A 25,193-nucleotide genomic window follows, 5' to 3' on the forward strand; every position below is an offset into this window, starting at 1 on the left:
AATAATTAAATCAGAGAAAGCTGAAAACTATAGTATATGATTTCACACATAGGTGGGGTATTAAACAGACTCATAGAAATAGATAAAAGTGAAGTGGTTACCAGGAGTAGGGTGGAGATAAGAGAGTAAAGAGGGCAAAGTATTATGGTGATGGAAAATGATTTGACTTTGGGTGATGGGCACACATGTAACAATTCAAATGGTATAGAAACTTATCTGAAACCTATGTACTCTTATTGACCAATGTCATCCCATTAAATTAATTTCTAAATAAATTTTAAAATAAAGTCCAGAGAACCTCACTTGGTATAGCTTCATGTGGATGCCTTACTTTCTTCCAAGCAATTACAATAATTATTCCTAATGTTCAGCTTAGCCTGTTCTTCATTCTAAAGAAGTGATTCTTAAAAGAATATTGAGGGCAGAAGAGAGAATAGCGACGGAGTAGGCAGACGTTACAACTCTGCCCAGAACCAAAGTGGATTACAACTTAACTTAGGAACAATCATCTTGAAAAACCAACTTTGGACTAAACTAAGAGGATTTTATAATCAACCATCACCGAAGAAACCACATTGAAACTGGTAGGAAGGACGGAGGTGCGGAAAGGGCTGCCCTGCTCCCAGGAACAAGAGGTGGCCCAAAGGGTCTCTCACGGCAGGGTAGGTTGCCTCAAGAGTTGTGGGTCCTCAGCCCCAGGACTGGAACCCCAGTCTGGAGCCCCAGAAAGTAGAAAAGGTGTATGGATAGTATTTAGCTGAAAGAAGAGCTAGGTTACTGTTTGTGAGAGGGAGACAGAACTCTCAGACCCAGGCTCCATTGTAAAGGACTGAGCAGAAAACCTCGTTCACAGCCACATATCTGGGGCTCTAGGAGTGGGGAGTGCTGATTGGACTGGAGTTGTGAGAGGAGTGTGTAGTCTTGGGGGCACAGGGAGAGACTGTGGGGGACAGCACCCTGACCCCTGTACTGGGTCACTTCCTAATCGTAAAGTGGCCATTTTCCTGGGAGAACCAAGCCAGCAAAGGGGAGCAATTACCCTGCCCACCAGAGGCTCTCCTACTCCAGTCAGAGCAAAGAGTTGCTTAGAAGCAGAGGGCGCATCAGGGACGCAGTTTGAGTGCTGAGGTCTGGGCTACACTGCCCCCCCCCAAACTGCTGAGTACCCTTCAAAGGGTGGAAGGGCCAGGCTGCGGTGTTGGCTGCGGCACTTGACCTGTGCGGTGGTGAGGGGTGGAGCCCTGTGAGGTGTTCCACATGCCCACGGGGCAGCCTGAGGTACGGCCCATGAGCCCACACGCTGAACAGTGCCGGTGCCCAAGTGCCTGAGGAGGCGGTGGTGGCAGGAGCCCAGTGGAAAGACCACACCTCGGGAATAAAGAGGCCACACACACTGGCCGAGAGTAGATAAAAGCCAGCCTAGGAGTGCAGCTGATATTTACAATGGCATCAGGGCCTAGCAGAGGCAGCCACAATTCTAGATCACCTGTAGCTCCAAGAAGGTTGTTAAGGGCCAGTCATAAGCAGTGGTCTGTGCCAGGTTCTAGCCAGGGAGGTCCAGGGCTGGTACATCCAATGGCCAGATATGGAGAGCATCAGCTCAGGACCTAACAACCCTAGTTAGAGTGGTATCTTAAGGAAAGACTCCTCACACTTGATCCAGCTAAGGCATAGAAAATGCTGACACAAATAGCAAAAAGAGCAGTTGCAGCAGACAAGTAGCTCACAGCTGATTACAAACAAAAGCTGAGGCCAACCCAAGAAGATCTAGAAACAACACAACCGAAGACTGTAGGCAGACAACACCAGCTAGCTACACAAACAGCACATCCAAAGGAGCAGTCTATACCAGTGGTTGGCAAACTCATTAGTCAACAGAACCAAATATCAACAGTACAATGATTGAAATTTCTTTTGAGAGCCAATTTTTTAAAACTTAAACTATATAGGTAGGTACATTCCTTATCGAGGTAGCACCTGCATGTGGTATTTTGTGGAAGAGCCACACTCAAGGGGCCAAAAAGCCACATGTGGCTCATGAGCTGCAGTTTGCCATATACAGAGACAAAATAGGAAGACAGAAAAATGGAATTCAAATGAATCAACAAGAGAAATTCCCAGAAAAAGAACTGAATGAGATGGAAATATCCAAGATACCAGATGCAGAGTTTAGAATAATGATTGTTAGGAAGCTCAAGGATCTTAGAGCAACAATAGATGGACATAATGAGCACTTAAACAAAGAGATAGTAAGCATCACAAAGACATTGAAATCATAAAAAGAATCAGACAGAAATGACAAACACAATATCAGAAATGAAGACTATACTAGAAGGAATTAAAAGTAGGCTGGATGAAGCAGAGGATCGAATCAGCGAGTTAGAGGACAAGATAAGTGAAAGCACCGAAGCAGAACAGCAAAAAAAAGGATCAAAAAGTCTGAGGAAACTCTTAAGAGAGCTCTGTGACAACATGAAGAGAAACAACATCGCATAATAGGGGTTCCTGTAGGAGAAGAGAAAGAACAAGGGATAGAGAACCTGATTGAAGAAATCATACCCAAAAACTTCCCTAAATTGATGAAAGAAAAAGTCACACAAGTTTAAGAAGCACAGAGAATCCCATTAAAGAGGATCTCAAAGAGACCTTCACCAAGACACATCATAATTAAAATACCAAAGCTAAGAGATAAAGAAAGAATACTAAAATCTGCAAGAGAAAAGCAGTCAATCACCTACAAAGGAGCCCCCATAAGGATGACATCCAACTTTTCAACAGAAACACTTGAGGCCAGAAGGGAATGGCAAGAAATATTCAAAGTAATGCAAAACAAGAGCCTACAACCAAGACTTCTTTATCCAGTAAGGCTATCGTTAAAAATTGGAGAAATAAAAAGCTTCCTGACCAAAAAAACAAAAACAACAACAACAAAAAAACCCTCAATGAATTCATTACAACTAAACCAATGCTGCAAGAAATATTAAGGGGCCTGTTGTAAACAAAACAAATGGGGAAAAATCTAGTAAAATAGGAATGTAGATTAAAAGAATAAAATGGCAAGAAACAACTACATATCAATAATAACCTTAAATGTAAGTGGATTAAATGCTCCAATCAAAAGACAGGGTGGCTGCGTGGACAAGAAAACAAGACCCGTACATATATTGTCTACAAGAGGTACACCTCAAAACAAAAGATATACATAGACTGAAAGTAAAAGGATGGAAAAAATATTTCATGCAAATGGAAATGAAAAAAAAAAGCTGGGGTAGTAATACTTATATATGACAAAGTAGACTTTAAAACAAAGACTATACAAAGGGATAAATAAGGTCAATACATAATGATAAAGGGAGCAATCCAACAGGAAGATTTAACCATTATAAATATCAAGGTGCCTAATATAGGAGCACCTAAACATATAAAGCATATTTTCATGGACATAAAGGGTGAGATCAACAGCAATACTATAATAGTAAAGGATTTCAATATCCCACTAACAGCACTGGAAAGATTCTCCAGAAAGAAAATTAACAAAGACGGAACAGACTTATAGGACACAGTAAATCAACTGGATTTAATAGATATCTTCAGAACTTTTCACCCTAAAGCAGCAGAATATACATTCTTTTAAAGTGCTCATGGTATATTCTCTAGGATAGACCACATGTTAGGACACAAAACGAGTTTCAATAAATTTAAGAAGATTGAAATTATATCAAGCATCTTCTCTGATCACAATGACATAAAACTAGAAATCAGCTACAATAGAAAAACTGAAAAACATTCAAACACTTGGAAACTAAATAGCATGTTATTAAATAACAAATGGGTTAACAATGAGATCAAGGAAGACATAAAAAATTTCCTTGAAACAAATGAAAATGAACATACAACAACTCAAAATTTATGGGACACAGCAAAAGCAGTCCTGAGCAGGAAGTTCATAGCATTATAGGCATACCTTAAGAAGCAAGAAAAAGCTCAAATAAACAACTTAACTCTGCATCTAAAAGAACTAGAAAAAGAACAGCAAGTAGAGCCCAAAGGAAGTAGAAGGAAGGAAATAATAAAGATCAGAGCAGAAATAAATGACATTGAGGCTGAAAAAACAATACAGAGGATCAATGAAACCAAGAGCTGGTTCTTTGAAAAGGTAAACAAGATTGATGAACCTTTAACCAGATTCACCAAGAAAAAAGAGAGAAGACTCAAATAAAATTAGAAATGAGAGTGGAGAAATATATAACAACTGACCCAGCAGAAATACAAAGGATTGTAAGAAATACTATGAAGAACTATATGCCAAAAAATTAGACAACCTAGGTGAAATGGACAAAATTCTTGAAACATGCTCTTTCAAAAGTCAGTCTGGAAGAATCAGAAAACCTAAACAGACTGATTACAACAAATGAGATCAAAACAGTTATCAAAAAACTCTGAACAAACAAAAGCCCTGGGCCAGATGGCTTCACAGGCAAATTCTACCAAATATGCAAAGAAGAACTAACTCCTGTCCTTCTCAAGCTATTTAAAAAAATTCAAGAGGAGGGAAGACTTTCATGCTCCTTTTATGAGATGAGCATAATCCTCATTCCAAAACCAAGCAAAGACAATACAAAGAAAGAAAATTATAGGCCAATATCCCTGATGAATTTAGATGCTAAAATTCTCAACAAAATATTAGCAAACCGGATCCAGCAATACATGATAAAAATCATACATCATGATCAAGTGGGATTTATTCTTGGGAGCCAAGGCTGGTACAATATTCACAAATTAATCAATGTGATTCATCATATAAACAAAAGGAAAGAGAAAAATCACATGATAATATCAATGGATGCAGAAAAAGCACTTGGTAAAATATAGCACCTATTTATGATCAAAACTCTCAGCAATGTGGGAGGAAATACAGGGAACATACCTCAACATGATAATGGCCATCTATGACAGACCCACAGCCAACATCATACTGAATGGTTGAAAATTAAAAGCAATCTCCTTAATATCATGAGCAAGGCAGGGGGGCCCCCTTTCACCACTCTTATTCAACATAGTTTTGGAAGTCCTAGCCACAGAAATCAGACAACAAGAAGAAATAAAAGGCATCCAAATTGGAAAAGAAGAAGTAAAACTATCATTATTTGCTGATGATATGATACTGTACATAGAAAACCCTAAAGTCTCAGTCAAAAAACTACTGGACCTGATAAATGAATTCAGCAAGGTGGCAGGATATAAAATTAATATCCAGACATCAGTGACATTTTTATACACCAACAGTAAACTCTCAGAAAGAGAAATTAAGGAGACAATCCACTTATTATTGCAAAATAAATAAATAAAGTACCTAGGAGTAAATATAACCAAGGAGGTTAAAGACTTATACTCAGAAAATTATAAAACATTGATAAAAGAAATCAAGGAAGATACAAACAAGTGGAATCTTATATTGTGTTCATGGTTAGGAAGAATAAACGTCATTAAAATGTCTATATTACCCAAAGCAATTCATAAATTCAATGCAATTCCTATTAAAATACCAATGACATACTTCAAAGATACAGAACAAATATTCCAAAAATTTATATGAAACCAAAAAAGAACACAAACAGCCTCAGCAATCTTCAAAAGAATAAAGTGGGTGGTATCACACTTCCTGATATCAACTTATACTACAAGGCCATTGTACTCAGAACAGCTTGGTACTGGCATAAGAGCAGGTATATAGATCAATGGAACAGAACAGAGAACCCAGAAATAAACCCATACCTTTATGGACAATTGATATTTGACAAGGGAGCTAAGAGCATACAATGGAGTAAAGACAGTCTCTTTAACATATGGTGGTTGGAAAATTGGATAGGTACTTGCAGAAAATTGAAACTAGACCACCAACTTACACCATTCACAAAAATAAACTAAAAATTGATAAAAGACATAAATGTAAGTGGTGAAATCATAATCATCTTAGAAGAAAACATAGGCAGTAAGCTCTCCAACATCTCTTGCAGCAATGTATTTGCTGATTTATCTCCACGGGCAAGTGAAATAAAGGGCAGGATGAACAAGTGGGACTATATCAAAGTAAAAAGCTTTGCACAGCTAAAGACACTATGAACAAAATAAGACAAACCACACAATGGAGAATATATTCGCCAATATGTCTGATAAGTGGTTAATAACCAAAATTTATAAAGAACTTATAAAACTCAACACCAGGAAGATAAAGAATCCAATCAAGAAATGGGCCAAAGAAATGAGTAGACACTTCTCCAAAGAGGACATACAGATGGCCAGTAGGCAGATGGAAAAAATGTTCAACATCACTAATCATTAGAGAAATGCAAATTAAAACCACAATGAGATATCACGTCACACCGGTCAGAATGGCACTCATTAACAAAACAACACATAATAAGTGCTGGTAAGGATGTGGAGAAAAGGGAACACTCCTGCACCTCTGGTGGGAATGTAGACTGGTGCAGCCACTGTGGAAAACAGTATGGAGATTCTTTAAAAAATTAAAAATCGAACTGCCTTTTAACCCAGCCATCCCACTTTTAGGAATATATCCTAATAATTGATTCAAAAGAATATATGCAACCCCATGTTTTTTCAGCATTGTTTACAATAGCCAAGATCTGGAAACAGCCCAAGTGTCGGTCAGTGGATGAGTGGATTAAAAAGCAGTGATACATATACACAATGGAATACTTATGTGGCTGTGAAACTGAAGGAAATCTTACTTTTTGCGACAACATGGATGGACCTAGACCTATTATGCTAAGTGAAATAAGCCAGGCAGAGAAAGAAAAATATTATATGACCCCACTCATTTGAGGAATCTAATGAACAATGTGAACTGAGGAGCGGAATCGCGGCAGAGGTGGGCTCAAAGGGACCAGAGGGAAAGTGGACAGAGGGAAAGGGGATGAGAGGATGGGATCAGAGAAGGGAGATTGGTGAAATTATATATACATAACAGCATTACAGAGAGCAGGAGAGCAAATCCTGGAGGGAAAGTGGGAGGACATTGAAGGGAGGAAGGCAACAAGGATGTTGAGGGGAACACGGGGGTGGGGGAGATGTATTCAGTGGGACACTTGAATCTATAAATAAAATAAATTAAAATCAATTAAAAAAAAAGGAAAAAAGAGCCCTGGCCGGTTGGCTCAGTGGTAGAGTGTCGGCCTGGAGTGCAGGAGTCCCAGGTTCGGTTCTTGGCCAAGGCACGCAGGAGAAGTGCCCATCTGCTTCTCCACCCCTTCCCCTCTCCTTCCTCTCTGTCTCTCTCTTCCCCTCCTGCAGCCAAGGCTCATTGGAGCAGGGTTGGCCCGGGTGCTGAGGATGGCTCTATGGCCTCTGCCTCAGGCGCTAGAATGGCTCTGGTTGCAACAGAGCAACGCCCCAGATGGGCAGAGCGTCACCCCCTGGTGGGCATGCGGGGTGGATCCCGGTCGGGCGCATGCGGGAGTCTGTCTGACTGCCTCCCTGTTTCCAACTTCAGAAAAATACACACACACACACACACACACACAAAGGATAAAAGAAAAAAATACTGTTTACAAGAACTTTTATTTTGTTTTTGAGATTCGTTGTTGTCTGTACTTTTAAACTTTTTTTTTTTTTAGTGAAATAGAGAGAGGAAGAGCGAGAGGCACAGTTAGGGACAGACAGACAGGAAGGGAAAGAGATGAGAAGCATCAATTCTTCTTTGTGGCACCTTAGTTGTTCATCGATTGCTTTCTCATATGTGCCTTGACCCGGGGCTACAGTAGAGTGAGTGACCCCTTGCTCAAGCTAGCAACCTTGGGCTTCAAGCCAGTGACCTTTGGGCTCAAGCCAGCGACCATCGGGTCATGTGTATGATTCGATGCTCAAGCCAGCGACTCCACACTCCAGCTGGATGAGCCCATGCTGAAGCCGGCAACCTCGGTGTTTTGAACTTGGGTCCTCTGCATCCCAGGCTGATGCTTTATCCACTGTGCCAACTGCCTGATCAGGATTAAATTTTTTTGTGTGAGGCCCTGGCCGGTTGGCTCAGTGGTAGAGTGTCGGCCTGGCGTGCAGAAGTCCCGGGTTTGATTCCTGGCCAGGGCACACAGGAGAAGCGCCCATTTGCTTCTCCACCCATCCCCCTCTCCTTCCTCTCTTTCTCTCTCTTCCCCTCCCGCAGCCGAGGCTCCATTGGAGCAAAGATAGCCCGGGCACTGGGGATGGCTCCTTGGCCTCTGCCCCAGGCGCTAGAGTGGCTCTGGTCGCAACAGAGCGATGCCCCGGAGGGGCAGAGCATCGCCCCCTGGTGGGCAGAGCTTCACCCTTGGTGGGCGTGCCGAGTGGATCCTGGTCGGGCGCATGCGGGAGTCTGTCTGCCTGTCTCTCCCCGTTTCCAGCTTCAGAAAAATACAAAAAAAAATTTTTTTTGTGTGTGTGTGACAGTGACAGAGAGAGAGACAGAGAGAGGGACAGATAGGGACAGACAGACAGGAAGACAGAGATGAGAAGCATCAATTCTTTGTTGTGGCTCCATAGTCTCTTTAGTTGTTCTTGATTGCTTTCTCATATGTGCCTTGACCCGGGGCCTACAGAGCAAGTGACCCCTTGCTGAAGCCAGAGACCTTGGGCTCAAACCAGCAACCTTGGGCTTCAAGCCAGTAACCTTTGGGCTTAAGTCAGCGATCATGGGGTCATGTCTATGATCCCATGCTCAAGCCAGTGACCCCTTGCTCAGGTTGGTGAGCCTGTGCTCAAGCCAGATGAGGCCACGCTCAAGCCGGCGACCTTTGGGTTTCGAACCTATCTTGGGTCCTCTGCAGGACCCTGAGTCAGTCTGACGCTCTATCCATTGAGCCACTGCCTAGTCAGGCAGGCTTAAACTTCTTTATGTTTGTATTCTTGCTTGTGTATTTGTATTTTACCTACAACTGTTGTTAATTACCATCTTGTTACATACTCTACCAGGAGTGTGTGTATGTACACACACACACACAGAAATATTTTTAAAAACGAAATAGGCATTATACTGTACATACTGTTCTCTCACCTGTTTTCTTGAGCTAAGTTATTTTTAAGTATGTTTTTTGATTGCTAATATATATAATACATTTTTAAACACAGCATGGTGTTTCACAAGAAGATTTTCTACGGAAGAACCAAGATAAAAATGTAAGAGATGTGATATATGATATTGCCAGCCAGGCACACTTGCACCTAAAGCATGTAAGTAGCCTTTTTTTTCCCCCAAAATCATTTAGGAACTATCATTTCTAGGTGTGGCTATTCCTCGAGCGTGGTTATACTGTTCCCTACTTGTCAGTCCATATTCTATCTTTCATTGAAATCCCAGTGGCTTTATTTCAGGGACTATTGTAAACTTGCTCTACGTTAAAAAAAATCCCCCTTTCTCCCCAGCAGATGTATACACCTTCTACTGAGTGAGTCCAGCTTGAGCTTCCTCAGTTAGGCTCCTCTCTGATCCATCCACTTACCGTTTCTCTGTGTGTCAAGGGGCAGCATGTCTTTCTGCTTTACAAGGCTGATGCTTCTGCCTTTCTAGGGCCTTGCAGCCTCAGCATTGCCAGCTGGTGTTTTCAGCTGGCCTCTCCGATAACTTGCCTCTTTTATCTTCTGGTTTGTTGCCACCGCCTTCTGAAGTTACAGGCCTGTGGACTCTTCTGTTCTTCTTTTTCCCCTCGCAGTTAACCTCTTTTGAATAAGTGCTTTGTGTTCATTGTTACCTCAAGGCTCTCGCAGCCCTGACACTTCTCATTATGCTGTAATTTGGCTTCCATACTGCCTGCTCTAGTAATAAATTTTTTTTGCCACATTTAAAGAGTGTCTGATTTAGAGAGGGTAAATGTTTGTATATGTATGTTTGTGTATGTATACACACACAACAGAGGTTGAATCAACTAGTCTTGATAGCTGGATGGTGGCAGGATCAGGAAGAGGGAAAGTTGAAGGTTACACAGAGTCAAGTAGAGGTGGTGATAATGCCATTCAGAGACTATAATAAAAAAGCAGTGGTACACTAGGAGCTGATCAGTAGACTTGAGACTAACTGCTGGATATCGTTGACTGTAGGGGATTAGAAGACATTTAGGGAGATGGGCTATTGAAGAATGCAGGATTGTGACTTTGAAAGGAGATCAGAACCAGAGAGATAGTATTGGGAGTTATTCACATGGAACCTATGGTTAAAGCTCAAAGTTTGGATGGTGTTGCCCAAGGAGAATGTCCACCCGGATAAAAGGACCAAGGGCAGAACCTTGAGGTCCACCTCCATTCCTCAGGTAGAAGGAAAATGGGTCATTTATTAGGAAGAAGAAGTTATGAATGATGAACAAAGTAGGAAAACCGAGTCATTGTGTTAGAAACCCAAGAGAGGAGCAAATTCCAAGAAGGAGGAATAGTAAAATTGTGCATGCTACGGGGAAATGAAGAGATAAAAGGTAGGATGATTAGTGAATGGATAATTTTGAAGAGAGCAATTTTAGTACACAGGTAAAATGAAGGGTAGGGGTTTAAGAAGTGACTCAGGAAGTAGAGGTGGTATCTGACAGTACAAATGAAGACCTGGAAACGGAAGTGGCTTGGTGAGTGTAGGATAATGAGCATCAGCCTGCCTGCCTCAGGGTGTCTTCATTGTTCATAGCAGTATGGAGGTGAGGGAGACAGCTGAGGTTATTCCAGACGTGGAAGCCTCTGAATTCCAAGATGAATAGTTGAGACTTGATCTATCAGGGACATAAGTTAAAGAAAATAAAAATAGAACAATGACTTAAGAACATTGATTTGGCTCGCTGTGTGGAATGAATTAAAGGTTGGGAGAACACAGACGGAAAGATCAACTAGGAGGATCTTATATTCATCTAAACAGGAGATAATGACAATCTAAGCTGGGAGGTGCTGGGATTTGTAAATGCAAGTATTTTTTCCTTTAACCCTAACCACAGAGATAGGGGGTCAAAGTTATAATCTGTTATAAGGCAATTGGAAAATGCCAAAGTCAATTTGTAAGAAAGAATGGAATTCTTAATATAGTACTCTTTCCTGAGTCCTTTAGGCTTAAGAAATAATTGTAATCTGTGAAAGATGAGAGCTATTTTCTTGCTCTTGATGGAGGCCCTAGCTGTGTTGTTAAAATGCTACTGTTGCATTGTGTTCATTTTCTGAGGGAGAGTGTTTATTTCCAGAAATATTTTTATTTTAAACCAGTTCCCGTTTGTCTTCCTTTTCAGGCTAGGTCCTTTCACAAAACTGTTCCTGTGAAAGCATTTCCTGCTTTTCTTCATACGGTAAGTAGATAAACAGAGAAGACTGTTTAATTAATAAAGCAGATGTGTATGACCTCTTTTTCTATTTTGAGTTTCCCAATCCAGTTCTTTAGTTAGGAGGGTTTTTTCCCTCTCCCTTGTGGGTTTTTTAGTTGCATTCCTCTTTTGGTGAAGGTCACACCTGTATTTCCCAGAAGCAAGTGAGTGCAGTAGGCAGTAGCACTGACTGCAGCCAGACCGCATCAGTTTGAATCTGCTTTGCCATTTTCTAGCCATGGAGTTTAAGGTCCTCAACTGCCATGTTCCTCAGTATACTCTTAGGTAAAATGGGAATCATATGAGAAACTTTTTGCAGTATTGTTAGGCTACTTACAGCTATATGAGTATTACTTATTCTAGTAATATTTTCTTCACTGGGACCATATTGTATAGCACTGGTTCCTGACTCGTGTGGTTCACAGACCAGTACCATCTGCTGCATCGGAATAACCTGGAAAGCTTTGAAAAAATGATAGACCCCTGAGGTCTTCTTACTAAATTAGACTCAGGATTGAGAAAGGAGGAATTCCTAGGAAAAACTGTGCTTTTAAAAAGTTCCCCAGGGCTTGGCCTATGGTGGCCCAGTGGCTGGAGTGTTGACCTGAAATGCTAAGGTCACAGGTTCGAAACCCTGGGCTTGCCCAGTCAAGGCACATAAGACAAGCAAGCAGTGAACAACTAATGTGTTCTTGCTCCCTGTAAGGACCAAGAGAAGATCAGAAAATAAGCAAGGCACTAATGGAACAGGGAACTTAAGGGTTATAGGCAGGTCCTGCTCCTGTTCTGTTAGGAGTAACATGCCCAAGGTCGTTCAAGAAGCAGAGACAGATAGGGACTCTGGGAAGCTGAGAGAGAAGAAAAAAAAAAGGAAAAAGAGACAAACGTTTGCATTCTATTGGTTAAAAGACCCTTATCAGAAGTTTAGGTTTGGAATTCACCAATGAGCTAGACCCCAGCCCCTGTTGCTATGCTATGTGCAGCCCCCTTAGCAAATAGGTTACCGCCACATCTGCTTCTGTATGAGGCTTGCTTGCTTAGCTTATAAAAAGCTTTAGCTGTGAGCGCTAGGTGCGATTCTCCTCAGCTTCTGGATCTATAGGGGTATAAACCCGGTAGGCCTCTATTAGCCGCTCTAAAAATGCGGCGGGGGATTCTTCCCTTCCCTGGATAACCTCACTTACCTTACTGAAATTAGTGGGTCTCCTGGCTGCTGCTTTTAAACCCCGCAACAGAGCCCGGCGATACTGGAAGAGTGCTTCCCTTCCCCCTGAGGTATTTGGGTCCCAGGCTGGGGGCTGCTTGGGAAGGACATTCTCGGCTTCCCCATCCATTCCCCCGTCCTCTAAAACTGCTTTTACTGCTTCTCTCATTATTCTATTTCTTTCTTCTGTAGTAAAAAGAGTTTGTAAGACCTGTTGGCAGTCATCCCACATTGGCTGGTGGGTCCTAAAAACTGTCTCAAGCAAGGATATTAGTCCCTGCGGTTTCTCAGAAAAAGGAGGATTTTCCTTCTTCCAATTGTACAAATCACTGGTGGAAAAAGGCACATAGATGAAGTGAGGGGGCGCTCGTGGACCAGCATCTGGTGCCAGTGGCGCTTCCCGGAGTGGTAAAATGGCCGCACTCCCCCTGGCACCTCCTGCAGAAGGAGGCAAGATGGCAGTGCCTCCTGCAGAAGGAGGCAAGATGGCAGTGCCTCCTGCAGAAGGAGGCAAGATGGCAGTGCCTCCTGCAGGAGACAAAGGCAAGATGGCGGCATCTCCTACTGAAGGAGGCAAGATGGCGGTGCCTCCTGCAGGAGACAAAGGCAAGATGGCGGCATCTCCTACCGAAGGAGAAGGCGAATATATCGCCCCTCCTCGGGTGTGTGGTGGACTCAAAAATCCATTTATGTCCTGCTGCGTGGAATCAGGTCCTCCCTGCCGCCGATAGGGAGGAGGGAAATTTACTGGGTCTAAGGGATCCTCCAGTGGTTCAGGCAAGACAGGGTAAATTCTAGATGATGGTACAGTGGACTGTACTGGGGAATTGGTCTTCTCCTTTTCCTCCCTACTGCCTTTCCCTGCCCTCTGGTTACTTGCAGTAACACATATTGCCCTTCTCTTTCTCTCTTGCCATTCTTTATGTACTTTCTGATATACCCTGGCTTATCTGTGGCAATATTAACCCACACATCTATATACAAATATTGGTCTGGATGGGGCACCTGGTAGATAATAGCTCGGACAGCAAACACAATAGGAAGATCAAAAGTTCCCTCAGTGGGCCACCCTACGTTGAAGGCGGGCCATTCTAACTGACTCAAGGTCAGGAGGGTCTCTCGGTCCGGAGGTGGCCCTCCGTACCCCTGGGCTCTTTTCTGAAAATCAGAAAAGTTGTTTAGCAGGCACTCAAGTGGAGAACCGGGTACAGACTCTTGTTGTCCTATTCTTCTTTATCCCGCTTTGTCTGCTTCTAAACCTTCAAGAATTAACAAAACAATTATCAAAATACCCCAACCAATAAGCAAAAAAAAGCTAGAGTAAAAGATTGTCTCACACTCAATTCAGGCATTCACACACAGACAAAACGCAGCGCAGCGCGGCGCAGAAATTCCTAATGTGACCGGTCACTTCTAGAGTTAACTCCTAGAGTTAACAATTCCTTTCAGAAAACGGTGTCCCGTTCTGAAAGCCCTGGGTAGGTTACCAGCGGTGTCCTACCTACTACCTCAGGTTTATATGCTCCGGAGCTCAAAACCAAAACCAAATGAGGATCCTCAAAGAGTACTTACTCAACTCGAGCTGTCCCTCTGGTCTCCGACCAAAAAAACTCCACCAAGGGAAATCCCGGGCGAGCCCCCAGAGATGTAGCATCCACCGGGTCAAGAACAAACGTCGGAGACTTTCAGGAGTATAGATGTAACTTTATTGGCCAGTTTTACCTGCGCAGGGGCAAATTCCCGAGGTGTCCAGAGACACCGTGCTCACAAGGAGCTACAGATGGGAATCGCACCTAGCGCTCACAGCTAAAGCTTTTTATAAGCTAAGCAAGCAAGCCTCATACAGAAGCAGATGTGGCGGTAACCTATTTGCTAAGGGGGCTGCACATAGCATAGCAACAGGGGCTGGGGTCTAGCTCATTGGTGAATTCCAAACCTAAACTTCTGATAAGGGTCTTTTAACCAATAGAATGCAAACGTTTGTCTCTTTTTCCTTTTTTTTTTCTTCTCTCTCAGCTTCCCAGAGTCCCTATCTGTCTCTGCTTCTTGAACGACCTTGGGCATGTTACTCCTAACAGAACAGGAGCAGGACCTGCCTGTAACCCTTAAGTTCCCTGTTCCATTAGTGCCTTGCTTATTTTCTGATCTTCTCTTGGTCCTTACACTCCCCACCTCCTCTCTCTGTGAAATCAAGAAATAAAATCTTAAAAAAAAGTTCCCCGGATGATTCTGATGTATAGCCAAGTTGGGAATCATTATTGAAAAATACATAAAGACATGAGAATAGCTTCCAGTTATTTAGTACCTATTACGGGACAGGCTTTGAACTAGGTCATTTCATAATTATCTGTAATCATCCTTAGGCATGGTTACTTCATTTCATAGATAAAAGCCAGAGTTCAAAGATTTGTGATCTTTGAACATTGAAAACTCATGCATTTTCTACAATATCAAACATACCATCTACCTTTCCCCCCAAAATATATGTAGCCTGACTGGGCAATGGCACAGTGTATAGAGTGTTGGACTGGGATGCAGAGGATCCAGGTTCGAGACCCTGAGGTCGCCAGCTTGATTGCGAGCTCATCTGGTTTGAGCAAAGCTTACCAGCTTGGACCCAAGGTCGCTGGCTTGAGCAAGGGGTTCCTCGGTCTGCTGAAGGCCCGCAGTCAAGGCACATATGAGAAAGCAATCAGTGAACAACTAAAGTGCCACAACAAGAAACTGATGATTGATGCTTCTCATCTCTCTCTGTTCCTGTTTGTCTGTCCCTATCTGTCCCTCTCTCTGACTCTGTCTCTGGGGGGGGGGGGGGAATATATATATATGTAAATATTTATTTCTGTCCTTTCACATCTTCTATCCTAGGTCTCAGATTTGAGTGTTTGAAATCATTTTGTTTCTTTAGTGGGTTTACTTATTATAAAAGTAACACATTCATATTTTAGATGTTCACATATATAAGAGGAGGAAAAAGAAATGAGAATCATTTTACAATTTCATCATTTCCAGAGATATCTGTTCATCTTTCTGGACTTTGTATGTTCATATGATTACATACGTATTTTTTGTGTAAATGGGTGTTAAGCAGCTTTCTGTGTCTGCACATCCTGTTCTGTGTCACCTTTTTTTTTTTTTTTTCATTTTTCCTAAGCTGGAAACGGGGAGGCAGACAGATTCCCGCATGCGCCTGACCGGGATCCACCCGGCATGCCCACCAGAGGGTGATGCTCTGCCCCTCTGGGGCATCGCTCTGTTGCTTCTAGAGCCATTCTAGCGCCTGAGGCAGAGGCCACAGAGCCATCCTCAGCGCCCGGGCCGTCTTTGCTCCAATGGAGCCTCAGCTGCGGGAGGGGAAGAGAGAGACAGAGAGGAAGGAGGGGGGAGGGGTGGAGAAGCAGATGGGCGCTTCTCCTGTGTGCCCTGGCCGGGAATCGAACCCGGGACTCCTGCACGCCAGGCCAACGCTCTACCACTGAGCCAACTGGCCAGAGCCTGTGTCACCATTTTTAATGGTTATTTAGTCTTAATGATATTTGATGATGTACCATCACCTGTTTTTAAGTTGAATTAAACTTCCATGAAGGTCAAGGGTTTTGTTTTGTTCACTTCTATGGAAAAAGTTGTTCTTAACTCTGGTTGCACATTAGAATCACCTGAGGGGGCCTACCTCCCCCGCAAAACAAAAGTAATGTTGGGCCTCTCCCCAAATGAATTAAATCAGAGTATCCAGACATTGATACTTTTTAAAAACTCCCTCAGTAATTGTGAAGTGCAGCTAGGCCACAGAATCACTGTCTTAGACTAGTGGTTCTCATAGTGTCTTCCTGGACAACATATTGGCCTTACCCAGGCACCTGCTGGAAATGTGGATCTCAGGCTCCACTGCAGACCTGGGGCTGAAGCCCCGCTCTCAGTTTTCAGCCTGTGCCCAGAGAAAAAAACAGGAGGGCCTACCCGGCAGTTCCTGAAGGACTGCTGCTGTCCTACATTCTCATTCTAGCTGGGTCACATCTCTGCTTATTTGTTTTATATATGGGGCATCTGTTATTATTTTGTTCAAAGAAAAGGTTTTGTTGTTTAAAGTTGATTAGTCCAGGTATATTATGCTCCTCTGCATAGATAAAGCTTTACAGTGCTATATTCAGAAATTGTAATAATGTCTTTGAGAGTTTTCAGTAAATTCTTCATATCAAACAATTTATTTAGCATTAGCTAAACTTGCCTTTGAACCAAATCCTAATTCGTGGATGTCTAGTTGGGCTCTAATTTTGGGTCACATTTCATCTGTATTTTAATGGAATTTCCTAATTGTAAAAGAAATATATTCTTATAATAGAGATTTGGACAACACAAAAAGAATATTAGAAGAAAATAACTATCACTTATAATTCCAGGACCCAGAGACAAACCACTATTTATTCCGTTCTTTTTTTAAAATGAACTTGTGTATAGATGAAGTCACACATTATATTTCAGTGTCCTACTTATGAAGTGTTTAACCACATCATTAAAATATTTATAAATATAATATTTAATGGCTGTATAACATTCTATTATGTACCTGTACATTAATTTCATCAACTATTTCTTATAATTAGACATTATAAAACTATAAAATGAGCATAATAGAATTCTTAGAAGTGAAAACTTGATCACAATATATTAAGTGATAAAAAGGGTATTACAGAACATGAATAACATGAGATCTTTTAAAAATGTAAAAGAATGTACACTAAAGTATCTTCGTTTTTTAAATTCTCTTTTGAAATATTTAATATTTGAGATCTGAAAATGAATATGATATATCTGTATATGTACACATGTATTAAAAATTTAGCATAATTAACACTCATGAATTCACCACTCAATCCAGGAACTAGAATGTTACCATCAAATTACACTGTCTCTGCCTTCCTCCAAGTAGCTGTCCTGAATGTTGTATTTATTATTCTTTTCCTAAACCATTTGTTGCCGAATTTTGTTTTTGAGATTCATAAAATGGGTCATTTTCTGTTTCTGTTTTCTAGGTCACTTACACACATGTTTCTAAGATTTATTCATATTATTGCATATCGCTATAGTAAATTTATTTCACTCTAGCACAATGTTTCATTGCATGAAGTTTATCTTTTTTTGTCAAAGAACTTTTTAAATTTTTTTGCTAATATAACAATGCAACTGGGCACATTCTTGCACATTTCTCTTGTTATACATAAGTTTAGGGTTTAAAAAGTAGATACTGAAATTGTTTGTATGTACACTCAACTGTTTATAAGTATATAGAAAAAAAATCTGGGAGAAAATCCAGTCCTCTGTTTCTTTTTGCTCAGAATCCACAAGCATGATCTTCATGGGATCACACTGCTTGTGCTGCAGAGAGCTTGGTGCTCTAGGGGGAGCTGTGCACATGGACTGAGACAGGAGTAGTGCCTTTAGAATTGTGCAGTGCAAAACTAAGTGGCTTCTCTTCTTTTTAACGAGACAGTTACTGAGCTGTAACTGGTGGCACAGTGGATAGAGTGTTCTGGAGTGCTGAGGTCCTGGGATCAATCCCAGGGTTGCTGGCTTGAGGCCAGGGGCACCCATTTGAGTCCAGGTCAAGGCACATATGAGAAGCAATGGTTCTCCCTTCCACCTCTCCCTCAAAAAAGAGAAAATTATTGAAATAATTTATAAATAAGTAAAAATAAGTGAAAACCAAAAAATAACACTGATATTGTCAGTGTTTGCAACCTTGCTCCCATTACAATGAAAACTTGGGTGACATTTGTAGGGACCTTTGACTGTTCTCCTTGGGTGTGAAACATTTTCTAACAAAAGTATAGAGACCCATTAAACATTTTCACAATATAATTTTTTAAAACAGCTTGAGCTCCTCCTCCTCATGGCACTATGCATTTTGTGGTGGTGTTCATTCTCCTTGATTGAAACATCCCTTTTGTATTCTACAGAGTCTAGTAATAAAACTGGCAAGCAAAAATTTCTCTGATCTTTTACATTTTGACCAGAACAATATAAATATGATCAGAATTGCCTTGGTATTTCTAGCACTAATAACTCTATTATCTTGCTTTACTGGCCTAATAGAAACTTTGTAGAAGATGTCTTCATTTTATTTTTCCCTTTTAAAATTCTTGTTTAAATTCTTAGTATGTAGAAGACAATTTCAGGAAAATTAAAATAGCCTTAATATCAATACTTGTAATTTGTCTTTAATTTCTTTTAAAGTCTTAATCATTTTATGATCTAATGGGCATTTTTCTCTCTTTCCAGGTTGCTCTGGAAGACTATTTAAAGAAAATTCAGCAAGTGGATTTTGATATATTCCACCCATCTTTACAGCAGAAGAATACATTACTTCCATTATCTTTGTATATTCAGTCTTGGAGAAGAAGATACTGAAAATAATTTCATGACACACATATTGATTCATTTTTATTAGTTTTACAAAAATGTACTAGGTAGGGTTCTTGTTTACAGACCACAGGTTCTGTTTACTTAAGGAGAAAATGAATTTATTGGGTGGATGTGAGTAGCTGACAGAATTGTTGAGAAAGCACTGTGTGGCTAGGATGCCAAAACACTGTTGAATTCTGACACACTGTCTGCTGTACTATCCCTGCAAAGTCACAGGCCCAGGAGGGAGCATGGTTTTAGCATTTAGGCTGCAAGCCATGCTTCACCACCAGGGGGCAGAGAGAAGAAATGTCTCTTCTTTTACTCCCCTTGGTAAAGAAGAGGGAGGGGCTCAAGTAATGCTGAATTTTCCTGTGGAGAGCCAGAATTCATGTGTCCAGTACAGCTAGGAAATGAGTTTGTTTAGTGGTCCAGGAGAGTGAGGTTAATACTTGAGGAGTGCCAGTCACTATCTAGAGGGTTTTATATCCCTAGTATTTCACCTTTATAACCCTGTGAAAATTTATTTGTGATGATAAAATAACTTCTTTAAGGCAAGACAGTTGGCTTTCAAGAGCTGGAACCCTAATTTGACTTAAGTCTAGTCAATTTGAAAGCTTTTACAGTTTTGTTAATCTCACTGCTTCACTCTCTGTCTTTCTGCATTATCTTGATCATGAACAAAGTTGTATTAACAAAATCTGTTTTAATGTAAATTATATTAAGGGATACTACCCTTTTAAAAACTAGTATACTAATTGAGCTTCCCACTGATAAATTCTGGGCTATACAGCTTCATCAGTGTTCTCATTTGATCTTTAAAACTATGAAGTAAATAATTTTTGGTAATTAAAAAACTTAAAATTATAAAATACACACTAATTGCAAAAACAAAAATGTTTGCATTGCTGGTATTAGCTAATCTGGATTCTGATGGAGTCTCACACTGCCCAGGCCAGGATTATATCAGTTTCTTTCTCCTGCCTTTTCAATGGTCTTGTCTCCTGCCCACTCACACCTCTGGTGTACTGTTCCACTATCCCATCTCTCTTAAGCCTTTCATTTCAGCTGTGAATTAGTGCCTACTACAGTTGTGAATTAGTGATAACCAGGCTTAAAATATTATTTTTTTTTGTAAATATTCAAAAACTCAAACCAAGAGCTGCATGTGGGTAAGAATACATTATTTTGTTCATTTTGGGATCCCCCAACACCTAGAATAGCTTCTGATATAGAGCAAATAGTGATTAATAAATGTATACTTAAATGAATGTGCAATTTGACTGTATATGTTAGCATACTCTTTTTTTTTTTTTTCATTTTTCTGAAGCTGGAAACAGGGAGAGACAGTCAGACAGACTTCCGCATGCGCCCGACCGGGATCCACCCAGCACGCCCACCAGGGGCGACGCTCTGCCCACCAGGGGGCGATGCTCTGCCCATCCTGGGCGTCGCCATATTGCGACCAGAGCCACTCTAGCGCCTGGGGCAGAGGCCACAGAGCCATCCCCAGCGCCCGGGCCGGGCCATCTTTGCTCCAATGGAGCCTTGGCTGCGGGAGGGGAAGAGAGAGACAGAGAGGAAAGCGCGGCGGAGGGGTGGAGAAGCAAATGGGCGCTTCTCCTGTGTGCCCTGGCCAGGAATCGAACCCGGGTCCTCCGCACGCTAGGCCGACGCTCTACCGCTGAGCCAACCGGCCAGGGCCATGTTAGCATACTCTTAATTGATACTGATGCTCAAAGAATATCCTCTTGTTTAATTCTGTGGCTTTCGAGAGCCTTTTAGCTTATCTTTGAAAAAGGCAGTACAAAGAAATGGGATTCTGAATGATCCAGGGTTAGACTTCATTAGAGATAGTCTTTGTTAACATTGTCTATGGGTCTTCCTATGTTAAATTTTGCAGGAATCAGCTGCTAAGCTTCTTGGTTCTTGTCTAAGGACCTTAAAAAACAGGGTTTAACCACTCTATTGGATTACTGGATTCTTGACTGGCTCAGAAGCCAGTTTACTATTAAGTAAATAATTTCAAAATACTTTCGAAGCCGTTTTAAATTTGGAACTTTGAGATTTGGATGAACTGAAGTTTCCAGTCTCCTAGAGATTAAGATAGGATCTTTTTTTTTTAATTGAGAAAATTAAATTTAATGGTAACATTGATCATCAATAATACATAGATTTTGGGTAAACATCTCGACATCATTTGGATAATTGATTATGTTGTATACCCATCACACAAAGTCACATCATCCTCAGTCACCTTATATTTGTCCCTGTTTATACCCTTCCTCCAGCCGCCCCCCCCTTTACATTACCCTCCTCATGGTAACCACTGCACTCTTATCTATGTCCATGAGTCTCAGTTTTGTGTCCCACCTATGTGTAGAATCATACAGTTTATAGCTTTTTCTGATTTATTTCATTCAGTATAATGTTCTCAAGGTCTATCCATGTTGTCGTAAATGGCACTTTCTTACAGCTGAGTAGTATTACATTGTATATATGTATCCTAGCTTCTTTATCCAATCCTCTATTGAAGGGCACTTTGGTTGTTTCCATGTCTTGGCCCCTGTGAATAATGCTGCAATGAATATGGAGGTGCATGTGTTTTTACGTATGAGTGTTTTTTAATTTTTGGGGTGTGTACCCAGTAGAGGGATTGCTGGGTCATATGGTAATTCTATTCTTAATATTTTGAGGAACCACCATACTTTCTTCCATAATGGTGGTACTAATTACATTCCCATTCTGCACTCCATCCTCCTTTGCTACTGCAGATCTTTATCCTCTCCCCTTTTATGTTATTGTTGTCATAGATTGTTTTTGTTTTTATTGTGACCTTGTTGGAGCTTTTACTTGTAGTTTTGATTTGTTTTGTTCTTTGTGTCTGGTTGAATAACCCCCTTGAGTATTTTCTGAAGTGTGAGTTTTCTGGTGATAAATTCCCTCAGCTTCTGTATGTCTGTAAATGTTTTTATTTCACATTCATATTTGAAGGATAACTTTGATAGATATAGTATTTTTGGCTGGTAATTCCTCTCTTTCAATACTTTGAATGTTCCAGTCTACTTTCTTCTGTCTTGTAGAGTTTCTGATGATAACTTAATGGGCTTTCCCTTATACGTTATGTTTTTCTTTTCCTAGCTTCCTTGAGAATTCTCTTTGTCATTGATTTTTAACAAATTTATTATGATGTGCTTTGGAAAAGGTCTGTTTGGGTTGAGGTAACTTGGCTGTTTGTTTGCTTCTTGGATTCAGTGATCTAACACTTTCTATAGGCTTGGGAATTTCTCATCAATTATTGTTTGAATAGGCTCTGCATTCCCTTCTTCCTCTCTTCTCTTCTGATATATCTATTATTCTTATATTGTTCTTTCTGATGGAGTCAATCTTTATAGCACTTTCTCTTTTTTAAAATTCATGATTCTCTCTCCTCTCTGTAGCATCTCTAGTTGCCTGTCTTTCTTCTAGCTGATTCTTTCTTATATCTGGCTTGTTCTATTAACTAAACTTGCTAACTCAGTTTTAATTCATGTCTTAGGTTCTTTATATCTGTTGTTAAAGTTTCAGTCTCCTTGGTGAGGATTTGTTTTGTTTTCTGAGCACATTATGCTATCTATTGGTGTCTTCTCATATATCGTCAAGTATTTTTAGAACTTTAATTTTTTTCTGGAGATTGTTTATTTTCTTTCTGAACTATGTCTCTGTTTTGTGTAGCCATCATATTAGATTTCTTCTTCCTTGATGGCATTTGAGAGTGATATTGCTAAAAAGTCCAACAAAAAGCCACTTAAAAATGAAAAGTAAAAGTGAAAAATACAATAAAAATATAAAAAATAATAACAAGTAAAAAACCACACAGAAAAACAAAGAGCAAACACCAAAAATATCAGAAACAAACAAAACACCCAAAAAAGAATAAAAAAATAAAAATTAAATAAAATGCAGTTCAAAAGAAGAAGGAAAAAAAGAAAGAAAAACAAAAAATATTTTAGTTTTGAGAAGTTTTTCTGTTTTCCAGTAGGTGTTGTGTTGTAAGTTTTAGCTCTGTTAAATTCCTGGGCTGAAGTCTGCTGAGATGTTGCTGTTGCAGTGATGCAGGTGGGGCATGTTGTGAGGGCTTTATGGCTTTATGGATTTAGCATTGGCAACCTCAGGCCTCTGGGTGCTTCTCCCTGAGTCTCAACAAACCAGAGGACCTCTCAACAAATGGAGCACCTCTGCTTTTCAGGGGAGAGAATGTCTCTGGAGAGTTAGCTGTGGGGTCTGTCACTGCAGCTCTCCATACCCTGTGAGGTGTAGGAGTTGGGATCTGGGAGGCTGGGACACCACACTTGGGTTTTCTCTGAATATGCATTGAGTGCTGGCTGTGGGCAGATCATAGGAACACTAGCCATGGCCCCCTTGTTCTGCCTCCACTGTGGTTTATAGTATCTCCCTCTTTGCCCCTCAGTCTTTCTGCATCTCCCCTCAGAAGGAGACCCAGACACTCTGAGCTTCTCCATTCTCCATAGCCCTGGCAGACAAAACCCACAGTCTTAGCTTCCTTCCTCTCCATAGCTCCAGCAGAAAAGAAAAACCCAGTCTTTCTGCGCTTCCCTCCTCTCTGGAGCCCCAGCGGACAAAATCCCGAACAGTCCTCACCTCTCTCCTCTCTGGAGCCAACTGCAAGTGCATCTTATTTTCTTTACCTCCTTTTCAACGCTTTCCACCTTTAGTCCACTTGGTGTGCATATTTTTCAGGCAAGCCTGTGAGCCCAGGTGGGGTTGCTTCGTGCTTTATAGCTGTTCAATTTGTTGAAATTTCAAGAGGAGAGACCAGGGGTATTTCTCATGCCACTATTACTCTGTCATATCCATCTCTGTCAGTTTAGTGTTAGCCTTGATCTTTTCTCTTTCAAGTTGAGATTTTTCTGATTCTTAGTGTGATGAGTGATTTTTAATTGAAATCTGGACAGTTTGGATATTATGTTATGAGACTCCAGATCTTACTCAAACATTTTGTTTAACTGGCTCTTCTAGTAACAGTCTTGCAGGGCAAGGGAGGAGTGCTGCCGGGGGTGGGGGTAGGATCCATTTGGTCTCTGCTGATACTGGAGAGGGAAGAGGCTCCTATTTACTTCTGGGCAGGGTTGGGAATTCTGGATTCCACTAGGCATCAATTGACTAATACTGTTTTAGCTGGAAAGGATAGGAATGCATTGTTAATGTTGCCCATGTGTCCCCTACTGACTCCACAGGAAGGTGACCTCACTACCTCTGGGCAGTGGGTGGAAGTTCAGACTCCCTGTGTGGTTTCCTCTAACACGAAGCGAGTAGGAGCCCTGTAACTGTCAGGTTAGGATGAAAGTTCAGCTCTTATCGCCTTCTCTGATACCACGTCTCTGTGTGTGTGTGTGTGTGTGTGTGTGTGTGTGTGTGTGTGTGTGCATGTGCACACACGGGCTTGCATTGCAGTTGGGGCCCTTTGATATCGTCTAGTGAGACAGGAAATCTAGGCTCCCACTCTTTTGCTGGCTGGGTGGGGCGTGGGGGTCACTATTTTCTGTGGTTTTCAGCTGAAGTAAGTGGTTATTTTCTAAAAGTTTTCAGTCTTGTTAAGCTGCTTTTCTTTCTCTAGAGGGAATAGGCTTTTGTTGGGATTTGTTCGTCTGCTTCTATTAGCATTTCCTGATTGTCAGCCTTAATTCCAAGTGTGGGGTATATGAGGCTAAAAGAAGACCTAGGGAACTCATCACCAGGTTGTGTCTTGGATCCCATAGTCTGTCTGCTTTCTCATGTCTTACATATTTATATATTATCCAGGGTTTTTAATTGCACGAAGTGGGAGCAATAGTACATCTAGTTGGCTTAATGCTTTTGGAATTATACAGAGATCTATTTACCACCAGTATGTAAAAAAAACCCACTAGAACAATGGCACATAGTAGGAGCTTAATAGTCAGTGACCAATTGAATTCCCACTTTACTCATGAGAAAATTCAGGTAATTGAGTCATTTCTCCTAAGTATCCAGCTAGTGATAGGAAGAACTGCGATTTGAACTAGGATTTGATTCCAGAGCCTGAGCTTTCAGAAACATCACTGGAGCACAGGTGAAATTCGAGGTCTCTTTTGTTCTCTTAGAACAAAGAGGAGTAAGAGGGATCCCCTACTCCACACACTGACTAAGTGACAGCATGACACTTAACTAAATTAACAATGACCTTGCATTCTGCAAGCAAATACCCAATACTGTCATCTTTATTTCTTCTATTCACTGCCAATCTTCCTGCC

At 41.1% G+C, this 25,193-nt stretch overlaps 1 protein-coding gene across 6 annotated transcripts in view; it reads left to right on the forward strand.

The window, feature by feature from the left end:
• NDUFAF6 (NADH:ubiquinone oxidoreductase complex assembly factor 6) overlaps window positions 1-20,192 on the forward strand; it is a 52,486-nt gene extending 32,294 nt beyond the window's left edge. For all 6 annotated transcript variants that reach the window (XM_066379161.1, XM_066379159.1, XM_066379163.1 and 3 more), the window contains 3 exons: window positions 9,124-9,225; window positions 11,247-11,303; window positions 18,799-20,192. In XM_066379161.1, coding sequence (XP_066235258.1) covers window positions 9,124-9,225; window positions 11,247-11,303; window positions 18,799-18,927 — 288 coding nt within the window. In that variant the 3' untranslated portion in view covers window positions 18,928-20,192. The remainder of the gene's footprint in view (window positions 1-9,123; window positions 9,226-11,246; window positions 11,304-18,798) is intronic.
• The last annotated feature ends 5,001 nt before the right edge of the window (window positions 20,193-25,193 follow it).

Source organism: Saccopteryx leptura, chromosome 3 (assembly GCF_036850995.1).
Source record: "Saccopteryx leptura isolate mSacLep1 chromosome 3, mSacLep1_pri_phased_curated, whole genome shotgun sequence".
NCBI classification, from domain to species: Eukaryota; Metazoa; Chordata; class Mammalia; order Chiroptera; family Emballonuridae; genus Saccopteryx; species Saccopteryx leptura.